At 45.5% G+C, this 20,070-nt stretch overlaps 1 protein-coding gene across 1 annotated transcript in view; it reads left to right on the forward strand.

Annotated features, from left to right (window-relative positions):
• FAM185A (family with sequence similarity 185 member A) overlaps positions 1–20,070 on the forward strand; it is a 68,533-nt gene that overhangs the window by 44,300 nt on the left and 4,163 nt on the right. Inside the window, exons 6-7 of the mRNA XM_029910827.1 lie at positions 6,042–6,137; positions 8,818–8,952. Coding sequence (XP_029766687.1) covers positions 6,042–6,137; positions 8,818–8,952 — 231 coding nt within the window. The remainder of the gene's footprint in view (positions 1–6,041; positions 6,138–8,817; positions 8,953–20,070) is intronic.

Here is a 20,070-nt window from a genome sequence, read left to right on the forward strand (position 1 = left end):
CGGCAAAAAAGCCAGAGCCGGCCCTGTGTAGAAAACAAAAGAAATAGTATTTTTCAATTCACCTAGTACAAGTGCTGTAGTGCAATCTCTTTATCATTAAAGTTGAACTTACAAATGTAGAATTATATACAAAAAAAACTGCATTAAAAAAGAAAACAATGTAAAACTTTAGAGCCTACAAGTCCACTCAGTCCTACTTCTTGTTCAGCCAATTGCTAAGACAAACAAGTTTATTTGCATTTACAGGAGACACTGCTGCATGCTTCTTATTTACAATGTCACCTGAAAGTGAGAACAGGCATTCGCATGGCACTTTTGTAGCTGGCATTGCAAGGTATTTAATTACCAGATATGATAAACATTCATATGCCCCTTCATGCTTCAGCCACCATTCCAGAGGACATGCTTCCATGCTGATGATGCTTGTTAAAAAAATAATGCGTTAATTAAATTTGTGACTGAACTCCTTGGGGGACAATTGTATGTCTCCTGTTCTGTTTTACCCGCATTCTGCTATATATTTCATGTTATAGCAGTCTCGTATGATAACCCAGTACATGTTTGTTTTAAGAACACTTTCACTGTAGATTTGACAAAATGCAAAGAAGGTACCAATGTGAGATTTCTAAGGAAAGATACAGCACTCGACCCAAGGTTTAAGAATCTGAAGTGCCTTCCAAAATCTGAGAGGGACAAGGTGTGGAGCATTGTTTCAGAAGTCTTAAAAGAGCAACGCTCAGATGCAGAACCTGCAGAACCCGAACCACCAAAAAAGAAAATCAACCTTCTGCTAGTGGCATCTGACTCAGATTATGAAAATAAACATGAGTCGGTCCGCTCTGCTTTGGATCGTTATCAAGCAGAACCTGTCTTCAGCATGGACGCATGTCCTCTGGAATGGTGGTTGAAGCATGAAGGGACATATGAATCTTCAAACTTACACTGGTCTCTTCAAACTAGGTATTCCCCCACCTATTGTCCATGATCTGAAGCCTCCCTAAAGCATGCCTACTGGATTGGGTCCTGCATGAAACACCACAATGATGACAGCAACTGTGGGGCTGCCCTTATACCAAGTAGACCAGTGGTTAGAGCATTCATCCGGGACATGGGAGACCCATGTTCACGTCCTAACTCTGCCTGATTCAGAGCAGCGACTTGAACCCAGATCTCCCGCTCCCAGGTGAGTGCCCCAACCACCAGGCTATGGGCTATTCTGGGGTGGATCTTGCTCTCTTTTCTACTGAAGCGGTTCCACTTTGTATGAAACACTGAAGTATTCACTGGAGCCAGGGCCGGCTCCAGCTTTTTTGCCGCCCCAAGCGGCAGGAAAAAAGAAAAAGAAAAAAAGCCGCGATCGGCGGCATTTTGGCGGCAGCTTTACCGCATCACTTCATTCTTCGGCGGCAATTCGGCGGCCAGTCCTTCCCTCCGAGAGGGACTGAGGAACCCGCCGTTGAATTGCTGCCGAAGACCCGGACGTGCCGCCCCTCTCCGTTGGCCGCCCCAAGCACCTGCTTCCTGCGCTGGTGCCTGGAGCCGGCCCTGACTGGAGCAGAGAGACCGCGAGAATCTATGGCCCAATAGTTAGGTCACTTACCTGAGAGACCCACATTACAGTCCCTGTTCCACTGAATATTTAAGTATTTTATGCAGAGTGGAACATCTCTGAGTGCACTTACATGACATAGGGTTTTGCCTCAAATATAGAATTATTTTTTAAATGGAGTCCCTTTATTTGAATTGGAAGTCTGGCAAATTTCTAATGGTCAGCCTTTTAAAAATGTTATTAAAGCTAATGTTAAAAAAATTATATAATACATAGGTTGAGAAAAGAGTATCTGTACATCTGGGTATAGTGCTTAGATTATCCACAAATACAAAGTTTGTTTTTAAAGTCATATGATACATAGAGTACATAATCAGCAATAACCCAAATTTAGGTGAATAGATTTAACAATACAGTTTAAATATTAGAATCTGAATAATCGGGTACATCACTCATGATAAGTTGTACAGAGATTTGGTTGTGGAAAGCAAAATATAACGAGTGGAGATTGTCCCTCAGTAATTGAGAATTAGGTAGGTTGTCCATTTAGAAAATACAATCCACGAGGAAAATATTTCATTTACTATTGTTCTGATGTCAGGAAGAAGTAGCTTCCCTTGGTGGAGAATCCCAGAAGAGCTTTTTTTCAGGAGAGTTTCTCTGAAGAATTGGCCATAGAAACACTGTATTTGAGGACTGGGAACAGATAAGGGTTGGTTCAATAATTTCTGATCTCAGCTGAATGTGATTTACTGTATTATACAGACTGTTAGCGGCAGTTCTCCTGAGCAATCTGGTTAGTGTGTCACTCTCCCATGAAGCATCCAGTCAGGTAAAAATGGACTTGCACTGAGCCAATTGTTTGGTTATGGCCCAGTTTCAGCAAAATCCCTTTCAGAGTTCTGAGGATGCTACTCTGTTACTGCTCTTTTAAATGAACCAAAAGATGCTGTCAGTTTCCCAGCTGTCTAGAGCTGGATTGGCCACACTTATTTTTCTTCCTAATATTTTCCCCTCTAAGAAAGCAGCTTTAGCTGTGGGAAAACATTCCCTTCCCACGTTGTTACTCTTATAATTGGTGTGTTGGTCAGTTACATCTGTGTGTTGAGAGCTCAGTTAAAACAAAAAACTGCAGACCAGCTCAGTGATTTCTGTTTTCTTTAGCAATAAGCAAAGCTTAGAGCATTATGCTTGGATTCTTCTTTTTTCCCCCCACTACTAATCAGTCATGTTGTTCTCCAGAAATCTTCGCTATGTCAAATTGCCAAGTCAGCTCTAATTAGCTTCAGTCAGACTCATGTATGTAGTTTTAGCCATTTCTGGCAGATTATCTTTTTTATGCACACGCAAAACATCAGAAAAATGGAATGGTTTCTGTCAACCTTTCACATTCCTTGCCAATACATCCTTTGGATAAAAGAAATTCACAGTGGAAAGATTTGTTCATTCCAACTGTTGTCTGGACAAAAGATTTTTAGTTCATTTACCATTGATCATGCTGCATGGCTTATTTTTTCAGATTTTTACAAATCTCTAGAGTTTCTATATACTTCTTAAATTAAGATTGGGACTTAGAATCTTTATCTACAGAAAAAATACTCCATAGTTTGTTCAAAAGTTAATTCTTCAGACTTTCAGTATAACATTGTTGAAACTTGTTTATCTGAAGCCTGAATGAATTGCAAGTACAATGACAGGAAATGAAGACAATTACAGAATATGTTGTCTTCGTCTCTGGTTTGCCCTTTTTGAAGCATTGTATTTGTGTAGTCATTTCTTTAGAGAGACTTCAGTTGTCATAGATGAAAACTGATAATATATGAAGGAAAACATATGTATACTGCTTTCTGAGACAGTAGTGAGATATCAGACCATTATCTGTATGTGCTGGTTTTCTATAAATATCAAAATTCAGTAATTCTCTCTCCAGTTCAGTAAAATTAAAATGTAGGGAGAATATCCTGTCCCCGTATACTCTACAACAGTGTTTCCCAACCCATTGGGTTGTACCCAAAATTGGGGTGCCAGATTGTTTCAAAGGGTCATGTGGTGGCTCCTGTCCCATGGGTTTGCTTGGCTCACCTCCCTGTTCCAGGCACTGCAGCCTCTGGGGTCCCAGCGCCACTCACGATTGGCCCAGCCGACAGGATGACAGGAGTCTGGGTAGGTCAAATTTGAGTGAATGGCATTGCAATCCCATGAGCCAGGTCACCACTCCACTCAGACAAATTTGTTCAGGTCAGGGTGTGGGGGCCAAGCCTGAGCGGTGCTGCAACCCCAGAGGTTGCAACACCCAGCGTGGAGAGTAGGGTTACCACCTTTGATATGCAAAAAAATTGCACCTCCTCCCTTCAAGGCAAGCCCGCCACACCCCCAACCACAAGACACTTATAATATCTAGAGAGAGAACACACATAGATAAGACTGATAACCTCATTTTCTTACTTAAACTTTGAAGTGGGAACACTGCAGCATCTTTAGCTGGACACAGAAACTTTTAACATTAGATATCCCAGTGTATTGTGATAATAATGCAAATCTTTAGACCCACATAAAAAAAATACCCGGCAGTTTAAATTATTTTTCTGGCAACTGGTAAATCCATTAAAAAAAAAAAAAACAGCCAGGCCGGTCAAATACCAGCCAGGTGATAACCCTAGTGGAGAGCCAAGCTCAGCCATCCTCACAAGAGCTGCGGGAACTGACACTGTGGGGTCAGTGCCGGGCGGGACCCAACCCCCTCAGAGGCAGGACCCGACTAAAACCATCCCAGGGCCTCCAGCCCCAGACTATTTACTGGGTCATGATAGGTCATAAACATTTACAAATGGGTTCTGAGCCCAAAAAGGTTGAGAAACACTGTTCTACAAGGCCTAAAAATTAGTTAAATCATCTCAGTTGTGCTGTGTAGGGGATGGGAGGTCATTATGCTAAACTCCCTACTGCCTATGTATGTAGGGTTGCCAACTTTCTAATCACACAAAACCGAACACCCCGGCCCCGCCCCTTCTCCAAGGTCGTGCCCCGCTCATTCCATCCCCTCCCTCTGCCGCTTGCTCTTCCCCATCCTCACTCACTTTCACCTGGCTGGGGCAGGGGGTTGGGATGCGGGAAGGGGTATGGGCTCTGGGCTGGGGATATAGGCTCTGGGGTGGGGCTGGGGATGAGGGGTTTGGGGTGCAGGAGGGAACTCTGGGCTGGGGCTGAGGGGTTTGGCATGTGGGAGGGGGGCGTGGGCTCCAGCAGGGGGTGTGAGCTCTGGGGTGGGACCAGGGATCAAAGGTTTGGGGTGTGGGAGAGGACTCCGGGCTGGGACAAGGGGTTGAGGTATGGGAGGGTGAGAGTCCGGCTGGGGGTGGGGCTGGGGATGAGGGGTTTGGGGTGCAGGAGGGGGCTCTGGGCTGGGCCAAGGGGTTGGTGTGTGGGGTGGTGAGGGCTCCAGCAGGGGATGAGGGCTCTGGGGTTGGGCCAGGAGGGGACTCTAGGCTGGGGCAGGAGGTTGGGGTGCAGGGGGGCAAGGGCTCTGGCTGAGGGTGCAGGCTCTGGGGTTCGGCTGGGGATGAGGGGTTTGGGGTGCAGGAGGGGACTCTGGGCTGGGGCAGGGGATTGGAGTGCAGTGGAGGGAGGTGCGGGATCCCGGTGGCACTTACCGCAGCTCTGAGGAAGCGGCTGCCAGGTCCCGGTGGCCTCTAGGCTCTGAGTGCTTCCTTTGCGCCGGCAGGCGATGCCCCCCGCGGCTCCCATTGGTTGCAGTTCCTGGCCAATGGGAGCTGCGGAACTGGCACTGAGGCGGGGGCAGCGCTCAGTCCCTGGCCGCTCCAGCGCCTAGAGGCTGCAGAGACCTGGCGTCCGCTTACTGGAGCCACGCAAGCTAGGGCAGGTAGGGAGCCTGCTTTAGCCCCGGCCCCCCGCTGCACTGCCAACCGGACATTTAACGGCTCGGTCGGCAGTGCCAACCGGAGCTGTCAGGGTCCATTTTCAACCAGGCATTCCAGTCGAAAACCGGACACCTTATATGTATAGTGCCTTTCTCTGAGTGAAATCTACCCCACAGAGAGGTTCAGTGCAGGCCTCATTCGAAGGCTTAAGTGGTGCTTAGGCCTTGTGCTGGCTGTCTGCACAGGGATGAACTTCCCCCTCTATAGCAAGCTAGAGATGCTATGATTGGGCCAGTGGTGCAGAATGGTAAAACTTCCACCCCGGGAGGATGGAGTAGGCCATGGCAGCTTCCACAAACCCAGAAACAACAAGATGGCTGCTCAGTGCTCAGGTGAGAGAGGAAGGTTTCCTGCATAAAGCCTGTGTACTATAACATTGCTTGTAGGACAGGAGTCTGGTCCTAGCTAGATGAGGGAAAGCTATATCACAAAAAATACCAATTCATTATCCCAGTGGCTGAATCCAGCCCAGAGTTTAATATTTTGAAAATTACTTCAAAAATCCTAGAGTAAACATCAGTCCGACTTAATCCTTTTATTCTCTCTTTTTTCAGAGTCATCGGATGGATGTCTAAAAGCTTCTACACGTCGGGGGGAAATAGATGTTTATGTTAATCAAGTGAGAAAAGTGGATCTGAAAAGCCAGAAAGGTGAGCAAATTGCAACATTTTATGGCAACCTTTGATATAAAGGAAAGTTTTATGAGATGGTAAAACTAACCACTTTCTATATTTAAATAATTACAGTAAAATAGTAATTCTTACCTAATTCATCATTAGCAAATGTATATTGTCTCTTAGCACAGTAAGCACTGCAGGAAACAATGGTATTTAAAATAGACCCCACAAAATCATCTGGGGCTTTCATTTCAGTGGGAATCTTACACTTTCCACCTTTCTTCCAGCAATCTTCCCCACCAAACCAGTAGAATCCTGCAGAACTAGGATTGTAATCCCCCTTTGCCTCATCAATGCCGTTTACTCCATGCTGTTGGCAGGTGTGTGGAACTGATGAGGCTCATATTTCATTTCTCCATGCCCTTTTCCCATGAAAAGAATTACTGTGTGTGGAGACCATGAAATTAAAATGGCAAAGCAGCAATGCAAGGGAAGGCAGAGCCAGAGGGATGACACATGCCCGAGCACCTGGACATGTTGTTAAATGAGCTAATTACTCCCCTAATACTTACTTACCTATCACAACTTCACTTGTTAAAACATCACCCTTCAAAAGCTGGATTTACCCCTTTGCCATTTGAAAGAGCACAGACCTGAAGGTCCTGTTATAGTAAAAACACTCATGCCTTGCAGGTGTTTTGTGTTACAATGTTGAGTAATGCATTTGCAAAAGCCATTATCCAGTACTCTTCATTCTCATTTCTGTTATGCCTTTGCACTCTCCCAGTGTTTCTGTGTGGTCATTTGTCCCCTGTTATCCCTGAAATGGGGAATAGGTCCTGTAGGAATGCAGTGTTCAGCAAGAGAGGAAAGAAAGATACTGAATTAATTCCCGTGTGCTATCTTTTGTTGTCCTGCACTAGCCACTCCATCTCCTGTGATGGGACGAACTATATTCACATTACTACCTAACCAGGTGTGGAATTACTTCCAGTAACTCACATTAATGTTTAACCATCGAGAGAGGGAAATGTGTTTCATAAGTGTTATAACGAAAACAATTATTAAACTGATTTTCAAAACATACTCTGACATCTGTTCCAGTGAAGACAAAGACAGATTCTGTAGGCCCAATTCTGCTCTCAATTACACCAATGTAAATCCAGAATAACTGTTGACATCAGTGGAGCAGAACCTGGCCTGTAATGTCAAAATAATTGAGTGTTTGTCAGGTTTTATGGGCTAGCCCAGGGATTGGCAACCTTTGGCACGTGGCCCATGAGGGAAATCCACTGGTGGGTCGGGCCAGTTTGTTTACCTGCAGCATCTGAGGTTTGGCCGATCGCAGCTCCCACTGGTCGCGGTTCGCCGTTCCAGGTCAATGGGGGCTGCGGGAAGCAGTGCGGGCCGAGGGATGTGCTGGCTGCCGCTTCCCGCAGCCCCCATTGGCCTGGAACGGCGAACCGCAGCCAGTGGGAGCTGCGATTGGCCGAACCTGCGGACACTGCAGGTAAACAAACCATACCGACCTGCCAGCGGATTTCCCTGATGGGGCCGCATGTCAAAGGTTGCCGATCCCTGGGCTAGACCATTGAATTTGACCAAGCAGAACATGAGGATAGAGAAAGTGTCTGAGCCATCTTTCCATTCCCCTGATCTGGCTGGTTCTTCTGTGCCCATCATAATTTATGGCAGCCTGAATTATGCTGATAGTTGTGGTCCTCTAGGGAGGGTCAGGAACCAATGACATAGAGCTGAGGATATACCACCCTGGGATTCCCACACACAAGGGGAATCCCCAGCTGCCTTATCAGGGTAGCTTTCTGACTGTCTTGTGCTGTGTGGAGCAGGGATAGGATCAGGCCCTATATGTCTATTGTTTGCATTTTCTTGTACAGGTAGCATCATGGATATTACTTTGGAGGATTGATATATAAATAGTGTATCAAAGCACTAGTTATGTTCCGAGTTGGGCCTACAGTATATATGTAGCTATATAAAAATGAAAATTTTTGCAAAGCGAAAGCAGGAATCAGGCTGAAAAGAAAAAACCTTTATTCAGAAAATGTGTTTGAGTTGTTTTGTGTTTTGCCTTCATGCACAGAGCACAGCTACTGAAGATCCTTGATCTAACTATTCCAAATATGTCTCAGACTGGTAACTGGATGGCTCAGCTATTAGCTTCAACCCAACAGGAGGCCCAAATTTAGGAAAGTACTTCAGGATTGCTGTTCCAATAGAGGCCAGACTTCCAATTTTTAATCTTAAGGTTGTGGTAGAGCAGATTACCGAAGCTGTTGTAATTTTGCTAACAGATCATCTGTAAAATGTAATTGACAATAGCTGTGGAGTAGACAGCAATTTATTCCCCAAGCTAGAATCAACTGTGAGGCTGCATCTTCTCAATGGATGTGAAGTGCTAGCTCTATGCTATAAGGGGAAGATATCTTAGAAAATAGCTGTTTGTACTGATGGTGTATACTGCTGCACAATCTTCTGTTTGCAGTAAATGAGCATACGTCTGTCCAACAGGAGTACTTTTTATCCTCCTGGAGGCAAGAAAAGAAACCAGCATCTCTGAAGATTCTTGAGCAAAACTAGGACTCTCTGTCTCCCATGTAAGCTCAGAAAAGAGCAGAATAGCAGAGGCCCTCTCTCTGTTTGCTTTGTCTTGGCTATTAACATTCATGTCTTTCATTTTAATTTATAACAGGCTCTATTACAGTCAAGGTACCTGCCTCTCTTAAAGCCTATTTACAGTTATCTGGAAGCAAGGTTGATGTGAGCCCAGAGATCCAGTTACAGGAAACCCAGTGTGCCCCTAAAGAGGGTCACATAACTATTACTGGTAAGACTTGCTTTTAATAAATCTATCTGGCCTAAATAAAACATAGATATGTTTGATTACGGTTTTATTGCTCTTGGCTTCTTCCTGTTTCGTCTGTTTCAACTTCAGATGTTTGCTTGTGCCAATGGCGTCCACATCTGTTATTAGATGCCTTTTTTATTTCATGCCTTCGTAAATGACATGTGAATACTGATCAACTGTTTCGCTAATTAGAGTTGTAGGGCCAAATTCATCCCCAACGTAACGTCATTGACTTCTGTGGAGCTATGCTGGGCAAGAATTTGGCCCACTGATTTTTAGAGAGAGAGTGTATGTTGTTGGTTTAGACAGCTGAGTATAATTAAATAGGTGACCAGCAAATGTGTATTAAAATATAACACAGTAATCTTTACAAATGTGTTCTGAGTGCCTCTGATAACCAGGGTATAAGGGGCATGCAGCGTATTTTAGAAAAATACATCTATATATTTTATACATGATGCTCCCTCTGTTGGGGCCCAGCCAGTAACAAAGAGAAGGATGGAGCAGGCACACTGGAATTCAGAGGGGTGAAAAATGGGGGAAGGGGGATGAAAGGATGTTGCAGGAGCCAAAGGGGAACAGGAACCAGGGTGGGCAGGAGCTGGGGGATAGTGGATAAGAACAGAAAGGGACAGTGTCAGGAGCCAGAGAGCAGGGCTGCATGTAGGAGGGTGGACAGGACTATGTGGGGAGGGGCTGGAGCTGGGATGAGGGAGTTGATAGGAGCAGAGGGGACAAAGACAGGCTAGGGGCACAAAGAAGCATCTGTAACCACTAGAGCACATTCCTGTGCAGAACCTAGAACTGAACCTAGGAGTCCTGAGTCTCTACGTTCCTCTGCTATCTGTGAGCTATCTATAGCTGTGAAATCCACTGGCAAAACATGTGTCTCATCCCCCCTCTAGTGACTGGTCCACATAATGGATAGCAGTCTACCACTGCTACCAGTCACTCCATTTAGCTTAGGTCTGTGTGATGGAACTGAAGGTTCCCCACCCTGCTGATGACCCACGATGGAGTTTGTTTTTTTCATTTTGCTTTTTTAAAACCATAAGAAAACAAACACACACAAATCTATATTAAAAGAATGTTAAGGTTGCAAAGTCCAGCACTCAAAATGCAAGGAATTAAGGGTGCCTGTGTAATCTTAATTTGGCCACCTTGTGCATATGCATTATGATGCCATCTTTAATTACATGATCACCACCTACTATTTTTCCCTCCCTCATTCAGTGCACAGTGTGTAATATATAGAGGATATGACATTAGAATTTTAAAAAAGCAGTGTTAAAGGTCCTCAGAGTGACATAATCCCTGCAGGCAGACTCACTTCTCCATCGTGGATTAAATTAAACAACGTGTCACAATGAGTGGGGAGCTGGTGATTGGCCAGTGGTTTGGATCTCATGGACTTAAAAAAAAAAAAACCACCCGTACCCTTGCACTATAAAATGAACATGTGAGCTGAGTGGCCCCTCTTCTAACTTAGGAGTTGATCCTTCTGATACCCGGATCAGGCCCATGGGTGGTTTTTTGTTTGTTTTAGGGGGAGGTGGTCAGCATCTACTTCTAACATTCTGTGATTTTTGTGGGGGAGGGATGGGGGCGAATCATCTTTGAAACAGAAATGACCCACAAACCTACCATTCTGCATACAAACAGTTCAGCAGTTTAGACTGAAAGTGTCTCCTGATTAGTCAGTCCTCAAATGTAAACATCCAAAGGCCACTGGAGTTACTGAGAGTTACATGCTGAAGGCAGCATTTGGCCACTAGTTTTCACTTCCCTTAAAGAGCCCATGGCATTCCAATAAGGCACCCAATGACTATGGATATGAAATTCAGTAAGAGATTTTGGGATGATCTGTCCTTGCATCATATGTTGCTTTATTTCTATCCGTGTCACATTTAAATCATTTTAATATTTATTGACTTCAATAATCCTAATGCAGATAGTTTAGAGGAAATAACAGTTCATGTTTACTGGTAGGGTGACCATCTCTACCTTATTTTAATGGGACATTGTAACTGTATTTAGTGCCTAATGTCCCATATTCTAGGAACAAATCAATATACTTTGTCCTGTATTTCAGCAGTATTTGGATAAAGGATTGTACCCTGTGATTCTGTACAAATGTACAGAATGCGTCTGATGAAGTGGGTATTCACCCATGAAAGCTTATGCTCCAATACGTCTGTTAGTCTATAAGGTGCCACAGGACTCTTTGTCGCTTTTTACAAATCCAGACTAACACGGCTACCCCTCTGATACTGTACAAATGTATGATTCATACAGTGTATGACTTCATAGTCTGAATATAACATTTTGGGGAGCTGTGCTTTAACAATAAACCTTGTCCAATTCTGTATTTTTTATACAGTTTTCCTTTGTTTCCTTTAAATGTAGGCTGGCTTCTTTTCACATCCTGCCTTCAACTAATTTAACAATGTCTTATATTAAATGTCAAGATTCCCTTTGTAACAGAAAGTATTATTTTTCCAGTAAGATCATCTTCTGATACAAGTAAACTCTGAAATAATTACAAATAATTTAATAAAAAAACAGATAGGATACATGGTGAAAAATGTTCCTCCCCTTGGGAACCTTAGGGACAGCATGGCAGCAATTTCATTTGAGTTTTAGCTGCAGAACATATAAAACAGATGAAAAAAACCCGTGTTTGCCAAACCATAAAAACCCCACATCACAAGGGGATATCAATTTAGACTTTTAAGTCTCTAAGCTAAGAGGTTAGTACAAAAATAGTTAACCCTTCAGAAGCTGGCTGGTTTCCAGGTGGTTAATGCTGGGAACTGGCTGTTTTGAATGGATTTTACATCTCTCTTGGGAATTCTAGTGTGAGAGGTTAATGAGGAGTTCTTCCAGGGGAGAGTTGGTGTATGTGATGTTCTGTACCTCAGGGGAACACCCAGCACCCCCATGTTCATCCTTATAATATGATTGTGGGGTATATTGGATATACAAGTTTGTCATGTCTGGTGTCTTTGGAAGGCTCATGATGCACTGAGCATTGTTGTTATAGTAATGATATAGGTTGTAATTTCATGTATATAGTTATGAGGCTGAAAATGTGTCCTCATGGCTAAAAGCAAGCCCAGGCAAAAACTCTCTAAGAGCAGAGGGGCAGTTCACACCTAATCAGGGCATGTATGGGACAAACCCAGCCCAGCCTCACAGGAACAAAGGACACTGGCCTAGGCAACAACAAAGGATGTGTTGAACTCTCGAGTAAGTCACCCCCCTTCCTTTGGTCAATTTGGGACTGCGATGAGGTAATGCTCACCTGACTCTGAAAGGGGGGGGGGCAAAGCCAAGAGGGAAGAAAGAACATGATAAAAGGGAGAGATGTTTGCCATGCTCTTCCTCTCTCTTCCAACTCCATCTACAGACATTACCACCAAGCGACTGAAGTGCTGATCAAAGGGGAGAGCCTGGCTGAAGGGCAACCAGCCAGCCTGTGGTGAGAAGCATCTAAGTTTGTAAGGGCACTGAAAGTGTTAAGATCAGTTTAGAATGCATTTTGGTTTTATTTTATTTTAACAAATCCGACTTGTTGTGCGTTGACTTATAATCACTTAAAATCTATCTTTGTACTTAATAACTCTGTTTATTCTACTGAAGCAGTGCGTTTGGTTTGAAGCATGACAGAGACCCCCCCCCTTGGGATAACAAGCCTGGTACATATCAATTTCTTTGTTAAATTGACAAACGCATATAAGTTTGCGGCGTCCAGCTGGCATAATTGGACACTGCAAGACGGAGGTTCCTAGGGTTGAGTCTGGGACCGGAGATATTGGCTAGTGTCGTTCAGTTGCACAATCCAAGCAGCAGCTGGTCAAAAGGGCCCACTCACGTAGCTGGGAGCAGCTTACGTGCCAGAGGCTGTGCATGAACATCCCAGGAGTGGGGGTTCTCACAGCAGAGCAGGGTAAAGCTGGCTCCCAGAGCCGAGGATTGGAGTGGCCTGGCAGATCACCGGTCCAGATAACACCAGGGGAACGTCACAGGGTAGAATTCTTGCATCAAGTGAGTTCTGATCCAGTCCACCTCCAGCTATAGGAAACCCTCACTGAACCCTGGAGTTTGGTGTAATACTCATGCGACTAGTCCTCTCTCTGCTACTAGGTACAATATTGGTCAAGGCAGTAGCAGGATTGCGAGTTCATTGGTGGTGCACATCCAGGGGAGCTGGGAGGCTACCAAAGAATGGAGCTGAATTTGACCATAGCATGAAGACAAGAGGGAAACAGCCTAGGGTGAGTAGTAGGTGGAGCATGCTGGGAGGAGAGGTGATGGGAAAGTTAGAGAAGTGGGAAGGCATTTATTCTCTCGGGAGACGGCGGATCAGTTCAGAGGAGTTGGGGCATTTGCTGTAGGAGGGAGGGAAATAGGAAACATGGAAGGAGTAATTAACAAGGATGAGCCCTCAGTTCTCTAAGGAGTCAGTGGGTACTCTAAGGAAATCTAAAAATAGGTTTTAAGAGTTGGTTTGCAAACTCTATGGCCCAATTTCCTTCTTAGCATTGTCAGGCTGCATAGGTGGAAAGTGATAGTATAACTCCTTTCCTGGTGCTGATACTAGGCAGACACTCCTATCTTTTTCTTTGGCAATAAGGAAGAAGTGCCTGTGGCCTAACCCCTGGTCCATGCCCACTCACTCAAGATCAGAAGGTATCTGCAAACTATGAACTCTATGTGTGGAACTTCATGGGCAATGGGAAGGGTACAGGACATACAGCAAGGACCATGTAATTAAAGTGAAGGATGCTTGGCAGAATTCTGGGGAGAGCCTGACTGGCCAAGAGCTTACCTGGCAACCTGCACCTACCTGCTATAAGGTGACTGAAAGGAAGATCATGAAGGTACAGGCAGGAATCATTCTTGCGCAAGACAGCCAATGGACAGGTTCCCCCACACTTGCATTCCCTGCTCATGTGCCAAAGAACACAGACTCACTGAGAATAGAGGCTTGCTGTTGTGAAGAGATCTTCAAAGGGAAAGGGGGCTGGTCTCAGGGAACTGGCAGTCAGCCCAGCTATTTCCCAACACCCCAGCCATGAATTTTCTTTTGCTCATCTGGTCAGTTTTAGTGAAATAATCTATTATCATTACGTGGTTTCTGCGGCCTTTCCAACCTAACACCACTTTGGGTCTTCTCTCAAACTAGAGAATCCTGGGACATGAGAATAGTTCTTTCTAATCCATCTTTTGTATTTCCAGCATGCCCATCACTGCAATACCTAGCAGATAGCTAGTAAACAACCTTGAAGTTTAAGTCCTTCCGAAAGAATACATCTTTAAGAGTTAGCAAGGAAGCATCATCTCCCTCACCAGCAGTATATCTGGGGAAAGTGAGGATACTCAGTTTCCTAAAAATCAGCAAAGAGAACCAGCCACTGAGTTTTTGATTTGGAAAATGAAAGAAGCAAACTAGACAATAAACCTTTTTCAAGAGAAAATCCCAGTGACTGAAGTTTCTCAGGCGCAGAGACAAGAAATTAACCAGGCATACTATATTCTATTTCCCAGCAGATCTCGGGCCGAGATACTGCATATGAACATGGAGACAGGCTGAGTAAATTGCATGCTTGGCAGCTTAGTTTGGAATGGGCAGAGAAAGCAATTTACAGCAGTTTTTATGGAGTCTTATAAACCATGGTGCCTTGTTTTAATCTCAAATAAAAAAAAAAGACAAATCTTTTGAGAAGCATCCTGCTCACCCATCGCAGAAGGCAGGGAAAGTTTCACCTAAGCAATCCATTTTCTGGAAGGTCAGAGTTATTGCTCATGTCCAAGAGGGGAGTAAAGTATTGGGGAATAATGAGAACCGGGCAGACTTTTATAAAATCATTGAGCATATGGCTCTGACTTTATTCACCAAATTGAATTATATGATGTTTTGGCTGGTGTGTGTCAGATGCTTTTAACTTTGCACATAATGTTTTCAGTACGTACTGCACCAGCTAATAGATCATATAACTCTCATATTTTGGGGTCAAAATGGGCCCTTCTTTAGGTGTTGTTTTGGGGGTTGCCTTTATCCCTGTTAAAGAGCAAGGGGTCAATGCATCATTCCTAGTCCCCAGGGCCATCCAGCCTCTAATTTAGTGGTGAGGTTTATAGGGAGGAAAAAAAGTATAGTAGCCTTTTTTATAACTCCAAGGAAAACAAGTCACCGGAGAAACAAGTGAGCAGACTGCCATTCCTGGTGGAGTTTGGCCCAATACCACAGATTATGGTTCTGAAGACTGTAGGGGAAGCCACTTCTAAGACTTTCCACGGGTGGAACTTGGCACTGCTGATCCTTCCAGCTTCCATCCTGTCGCCAACCTCTCCTTCCATGGCAAACATCATTGAGAGTGGAATGGATGAGATGGCCAGTAACACCCGACATCCTTCAGTATCCTGGATCTTTTCTAGCCAGGTTTCAGGCTCCCTCTTGGTGCAGAGACAGCCTTGGTAACTTTTGGAGCCTGCTTCCTATTGGCCACATATAGTGGTGGGCCTCCATTATAATACTGCTTGACCTGTCAGTGATATTGACATGATTGACCAGGAGGTGCTGCTGACTCACCTTCAAGAAATTTGCAAGGGTCAAAGCAATCTGTTTGTGCTCCGTTTTTCCCTCTCCAATGGGTCCCGGAGAGTCAGGGCTCATCTTAGAGGACTTTCTCTTCTGGTATCCCTCATTGCTCAGTGCCACTTCTCCCCCACACCTTGAAGAAGGCAATTGAAAAGCCTTTACTGCATTTTAAGTTTGAGCCCTGATCCCAACAAAGGAGATCACCCTGATCATTTTCTATATTCTCAAGGTACTTCTTCAAGAATTTCCTTCTTTCCTAGAATCAAATGCTGCTAAAACCCGTGTCACCCAAACTGAGTGGGAAGAGACTTTCTTACAGTTTCACAATGTCCGTATGCACATCTTGGTGAAGCTTTGCTCCTTTAAGCAAGAAGTTAAAAAAATCTGCAAAAGATGAAATTCCTTGGAGTCAAATAGAAAGTTAATCCAGCTTCTTAACACATTAGATCAGCTTGTGTCCAACAGATTTTTGATTGGTTTCAGCTTGCATTTAACTCAAGAAAGTCAAAAACTTGTGAGACTTGTCAAGGTTCATTTAAACTAGAGCCTTTCACTGGCAGCCAACCTTTGGTCATGTACTACTCACAAGGTGTGAATAAAAAGCCACCATTGGCATGGTATTTCTCCATCTGTTCTTGCCTTAACAGAGAGCAATTCAAGGTCTGGACTCTGATTCCAGAGACTGATTTCCTAATTTTCCACATCATCATATGAAAATGGTTTGGGTGGCCATATTTCCCTAACTGAAATAGGACACCGGGCCCGAGCCACCTGGCGTTGCTCAGGGAGATTCTCCCCGAGCCCTGCTTGGTGTCACCACTGGCCCCAGCCCTGCCTGGCGTTGCGACTGGCTGTCCGACCCTGGCCATGCAGGGCTGCCCACCTGAGCTGCTTGGTGTCAGGCCTGAGCTGTCTAGTGTCATCACTTGCCTGAGCCGCCTGGCGTCGCTGCTCACCCCCCTCAACATTCCTCCATGTGCCCCTAGTGGGCGGGCCCTACAATTTGAAAACTCGGCATTTGTCCCTAATGATCAGTTGGCAAGAGCAAACAGGACAAATGGCAAGTTTTGACAAAAATGTCATGATATCCGGGACAGAGCTTAAAAAGGGGGACTGTCCTGGCCAAAATGGTCGTATGGTTACCCTATGTTTGGGTTATAACGTGAATCACAGCTCTCATTTTTATCCATAGCTTGTAGATCCCATGCATATGATTTTTTATAGATTTTTAGGTTTGGAGGGTTATTCTTCTATTAATTCACATTAAAATAAATAAGAAAATTCCGTGTCTTGCAACTTAGGAAGGGATCATTTTAGCTTCTCCATTCTCCAGGAAAGCCTGTGCATATTTGCCTTTGTCTAGAGAACAATTGTTTTGACTATCAAAACATGTGGAAAGATACTGTTTTCTAGGTGTTAAGTTGAAAGGGATGGCTAATGGTTAGATGCAGTATGTTTGGTGCATAGCCCAGATAGCATGAATGGTGTGCTTTGAAAGTAAAGCCCTGTCCACACTGACAAAAACCTAAATGGCTTTTGCTATCATAGTTTAAACGTGTTAGCAAAGCAGTCTTCAAAACCTACTTAGAGGCTCCTTATTCGGAGCACAAGCATTGAAGAGTGTTAAGACAAAACTGTGCTCAAGAACTACTCCGGCAAGACTCCAACACAGTTTTATAAAATTATTGTAGCTTAGTTGGACAGTTTTCATGTGCTTTAAACTATGTTACGCTCCTGAGCCTGATTTAAACTGCTAATGGGGATGGGCTCAGGAATCTGTTCCCCCGGGAGCTCTTGGTTCCATGTCCCAGGGAAGTGGAACTTCAGACACTGAACTCTGGTTACAGGGAAGTTGGTCTTGTATTCCCCCAGTGTGGCCAAGACAAAACTCCAAAGGAAGCAAAAGGAATTAATCATTTTTATTAATACAGCAAATACAAAACTAGAGGCTGAGCCCAGACAACTTTAGAACTTTGAAACATCTCAGATATTTTTTCTGTTAGTTTTGTTTAAAGATTTTCTCCAGCTCTGTAGCAATAATTTAATAAGAGGTAAATGATGCATATGCTGTGGTGCTTGCTGGAGTCTATGAAAACATACCAGAGAGATTCACACCTGGCACCTTCAACTCCCACTTCCATCTCCTGGCATATATTTCTGTGCTCCACCTATTTGCGCTGTCCCCTCTTCTTACAGCCTAGAAAAATGGCTGCATTCTAGGCCTGGTCTACACTAACCCCCCAAGTCGAAGTAAGGTACGCAACTTCAGCTACGTGAATAACGTAGCTGAAGTCGACATACCTTACTTCGAACTTACCGCGGTTCAGACGCGGTCCACACGCGGCAGGCAGGCTCCCCGTCGACTCCGCGGTACTCCTCTCGCCGAGCTGGAGTACCGCAGTCGACGGCGAGCACTTCCTGGTTCGACTTATCGCGTCCAGACCAGACGCGATAAGTCGAACCCAGAACTTCGATCCCCAGCCGCCGAACTAGCGGCTGGGTGTAGACCAGCCCCTAGATACCATACAACATTACTAAGGGAACAGCTGAAAATTGTTTTCCTTCATATTTTTGTCAGCTCATTTTTTTGACACCTGGAGGTTATTTCCTGTTTAAAATTCAGTCTAATTTCATGTTTTAAGGGCTGTCTCTACTTAGAAGGCAGATTCCCTTTTCATTTCTATTCTTCATTCTCCTACAGAGAGCTATGGCAAATGAAAAGTAATAGGGATTCAGATAACATGTCTGAGGAACTTAAAACTTCAGCAATGGCAAATATTCTGCACACCCCATCTGTCCTACATTGTCATGAACTCCACTTTTGTTTTTAAATGTTTTTCAAAGACAGACATTCGGAGTGTTTGGGCAGATGGAGTTGAGAAACCTGGGTTTTGGCCCAAATGCAGGAAGGGAACCAATAGGAGCAAAGCTTCAATGGGACCCATGTTGCCATGGGGACTGAGGAGTAAGCACTGGAGCATCCACATGGAGATCCCCAAAGCACTTGCACCATCTGTAGGTTAGGAAACTGACATCCCTGCCTGCTCTGTGGGAGAGCTGGGTAAACAAACTGTCTTCTCAGTTGCTTTGAAATAATTTCCCAGCCCTCTTGTAGGTTGACGTGATTTTGTCCAGAGTATCGCAGTAGCCACCACTTATCGACACCATAGAACCGCAGTAGTAGTGCAGCCTCTTCTCAAGAAGAAGACTTGGATTCTAGGGATGAAAACTGGCCAATTGAAGTCATGGCGGGGTTTGTCTTGGAATTCATTGGAGCCAGAATTTCACATTCTTTGTATTGCAGGTTTTAACCGAGGCGCATTTGCAAAGTTGTTCTAGAGTGCTGCTTCAGTTCCTGCCCCAGGCTATGCTAGGCTCAGTGCTAAACTTACAAATTATACACTTATATAAGCACTAAGGTCATCAAAAATTTAAATAAAACAAAAGGATGTTTAGAAAGGAGTTCAAGGTGAAAGCTGATCTTGCGACTGGCATGGGACTGGAACTCAGGAAATCTGGGTTTAATTCCTAGATGTGCCACAGATTTTCTCTGTAACCTTGGGCAAATCACTTAATCTCTCTGGGCTAGATTCACAAAGAAACTTAGACACCAAGAAAATCACTGGCATTCACAAAGCCTGAGTTAGATGCCTAGGCTCCCTGTACAATGGGGAGAGACAGGCATAGGCGCGGGAACTAGGGCTGGGAGGGTGTTGCAGCACCCTCGGGCTCCCGGCTGCCAGCTCTGCGCCTGGGATCACAGCTGCTGCCTTGTGCGCCTGGGGCTCTGCTGCCACCCTGCGCCCAGGGCTTTGCTCCTGGCCTCAGCTGGGTGGGGAGGGGTGGATGGGTAAGGGGGTGACTTTCAGCACCCCCACTATTAAAAATGTTCCAGCGCCACTGGAGAGAGGTGCCTGAGAATGGGATTCATAATAGCCAGCATGGGAAGTGGATCCTCACCTAAGCTAGCCAATGGGAGATGCCAATTTGAGGTGTGGGGGGGGGATGCTAAACCCCGCTCCTCTCTCAGAGATAGGCACCTCCCTGCAGCCTGGATTTAGGTGCCTCTCTCTGCATGGGATTCTCTGCTGCAAACCCTCTTTGGGGCTAGGTGCCTACACTGTTTTAGCAAGAAGCTGCGGGCAGGGCCGGCTCCAGGCACCAGCCCCCCAAGCTTGTGCTTGGGGTGGCACCTGGAGGGGGGCGGCGCGGCGCTCCGGCCGCCGGGGAGAGCGGGGCCACGGCCGGGCTTGCCGCCCTCCCCCCGGCGCTCTGGCTGCCCTCCCCCCCGGCGCCCTCCCCCTGGCCGCCGGCGGGAGAGCGGCGAGCCCCAGCTGGGGCTCGCCGCCCTCTCGCCGCCCTGCCCCCTGCGCTCTGGCCGCCGGGGGGAGAGCGGAGCCCCAGCCAGGGCTCGCCGCCCTGTCGCCGGGGGGAGAGCCGAGCCCCGGCCGGGGCTCGCCGCCCTCCTCCCAGGGCTCCGGCCACCCTCCTCC

This window comes from Terrapene carolina, unplaced genomic scaffold, assembly GCF_002925995.2.
Source record: "Terrapene carolina triunguis isolate 2854851 unplaced genomic scaffold, T_m_triunguis-2.0 Scaffold68, whole genome shotgun sequence".
NCBI classification, from domain to species: Eukaryota; Metazoa; Chordata; order Testudines; family Emydidae; genus Terrapene; species Terrapene triunguis.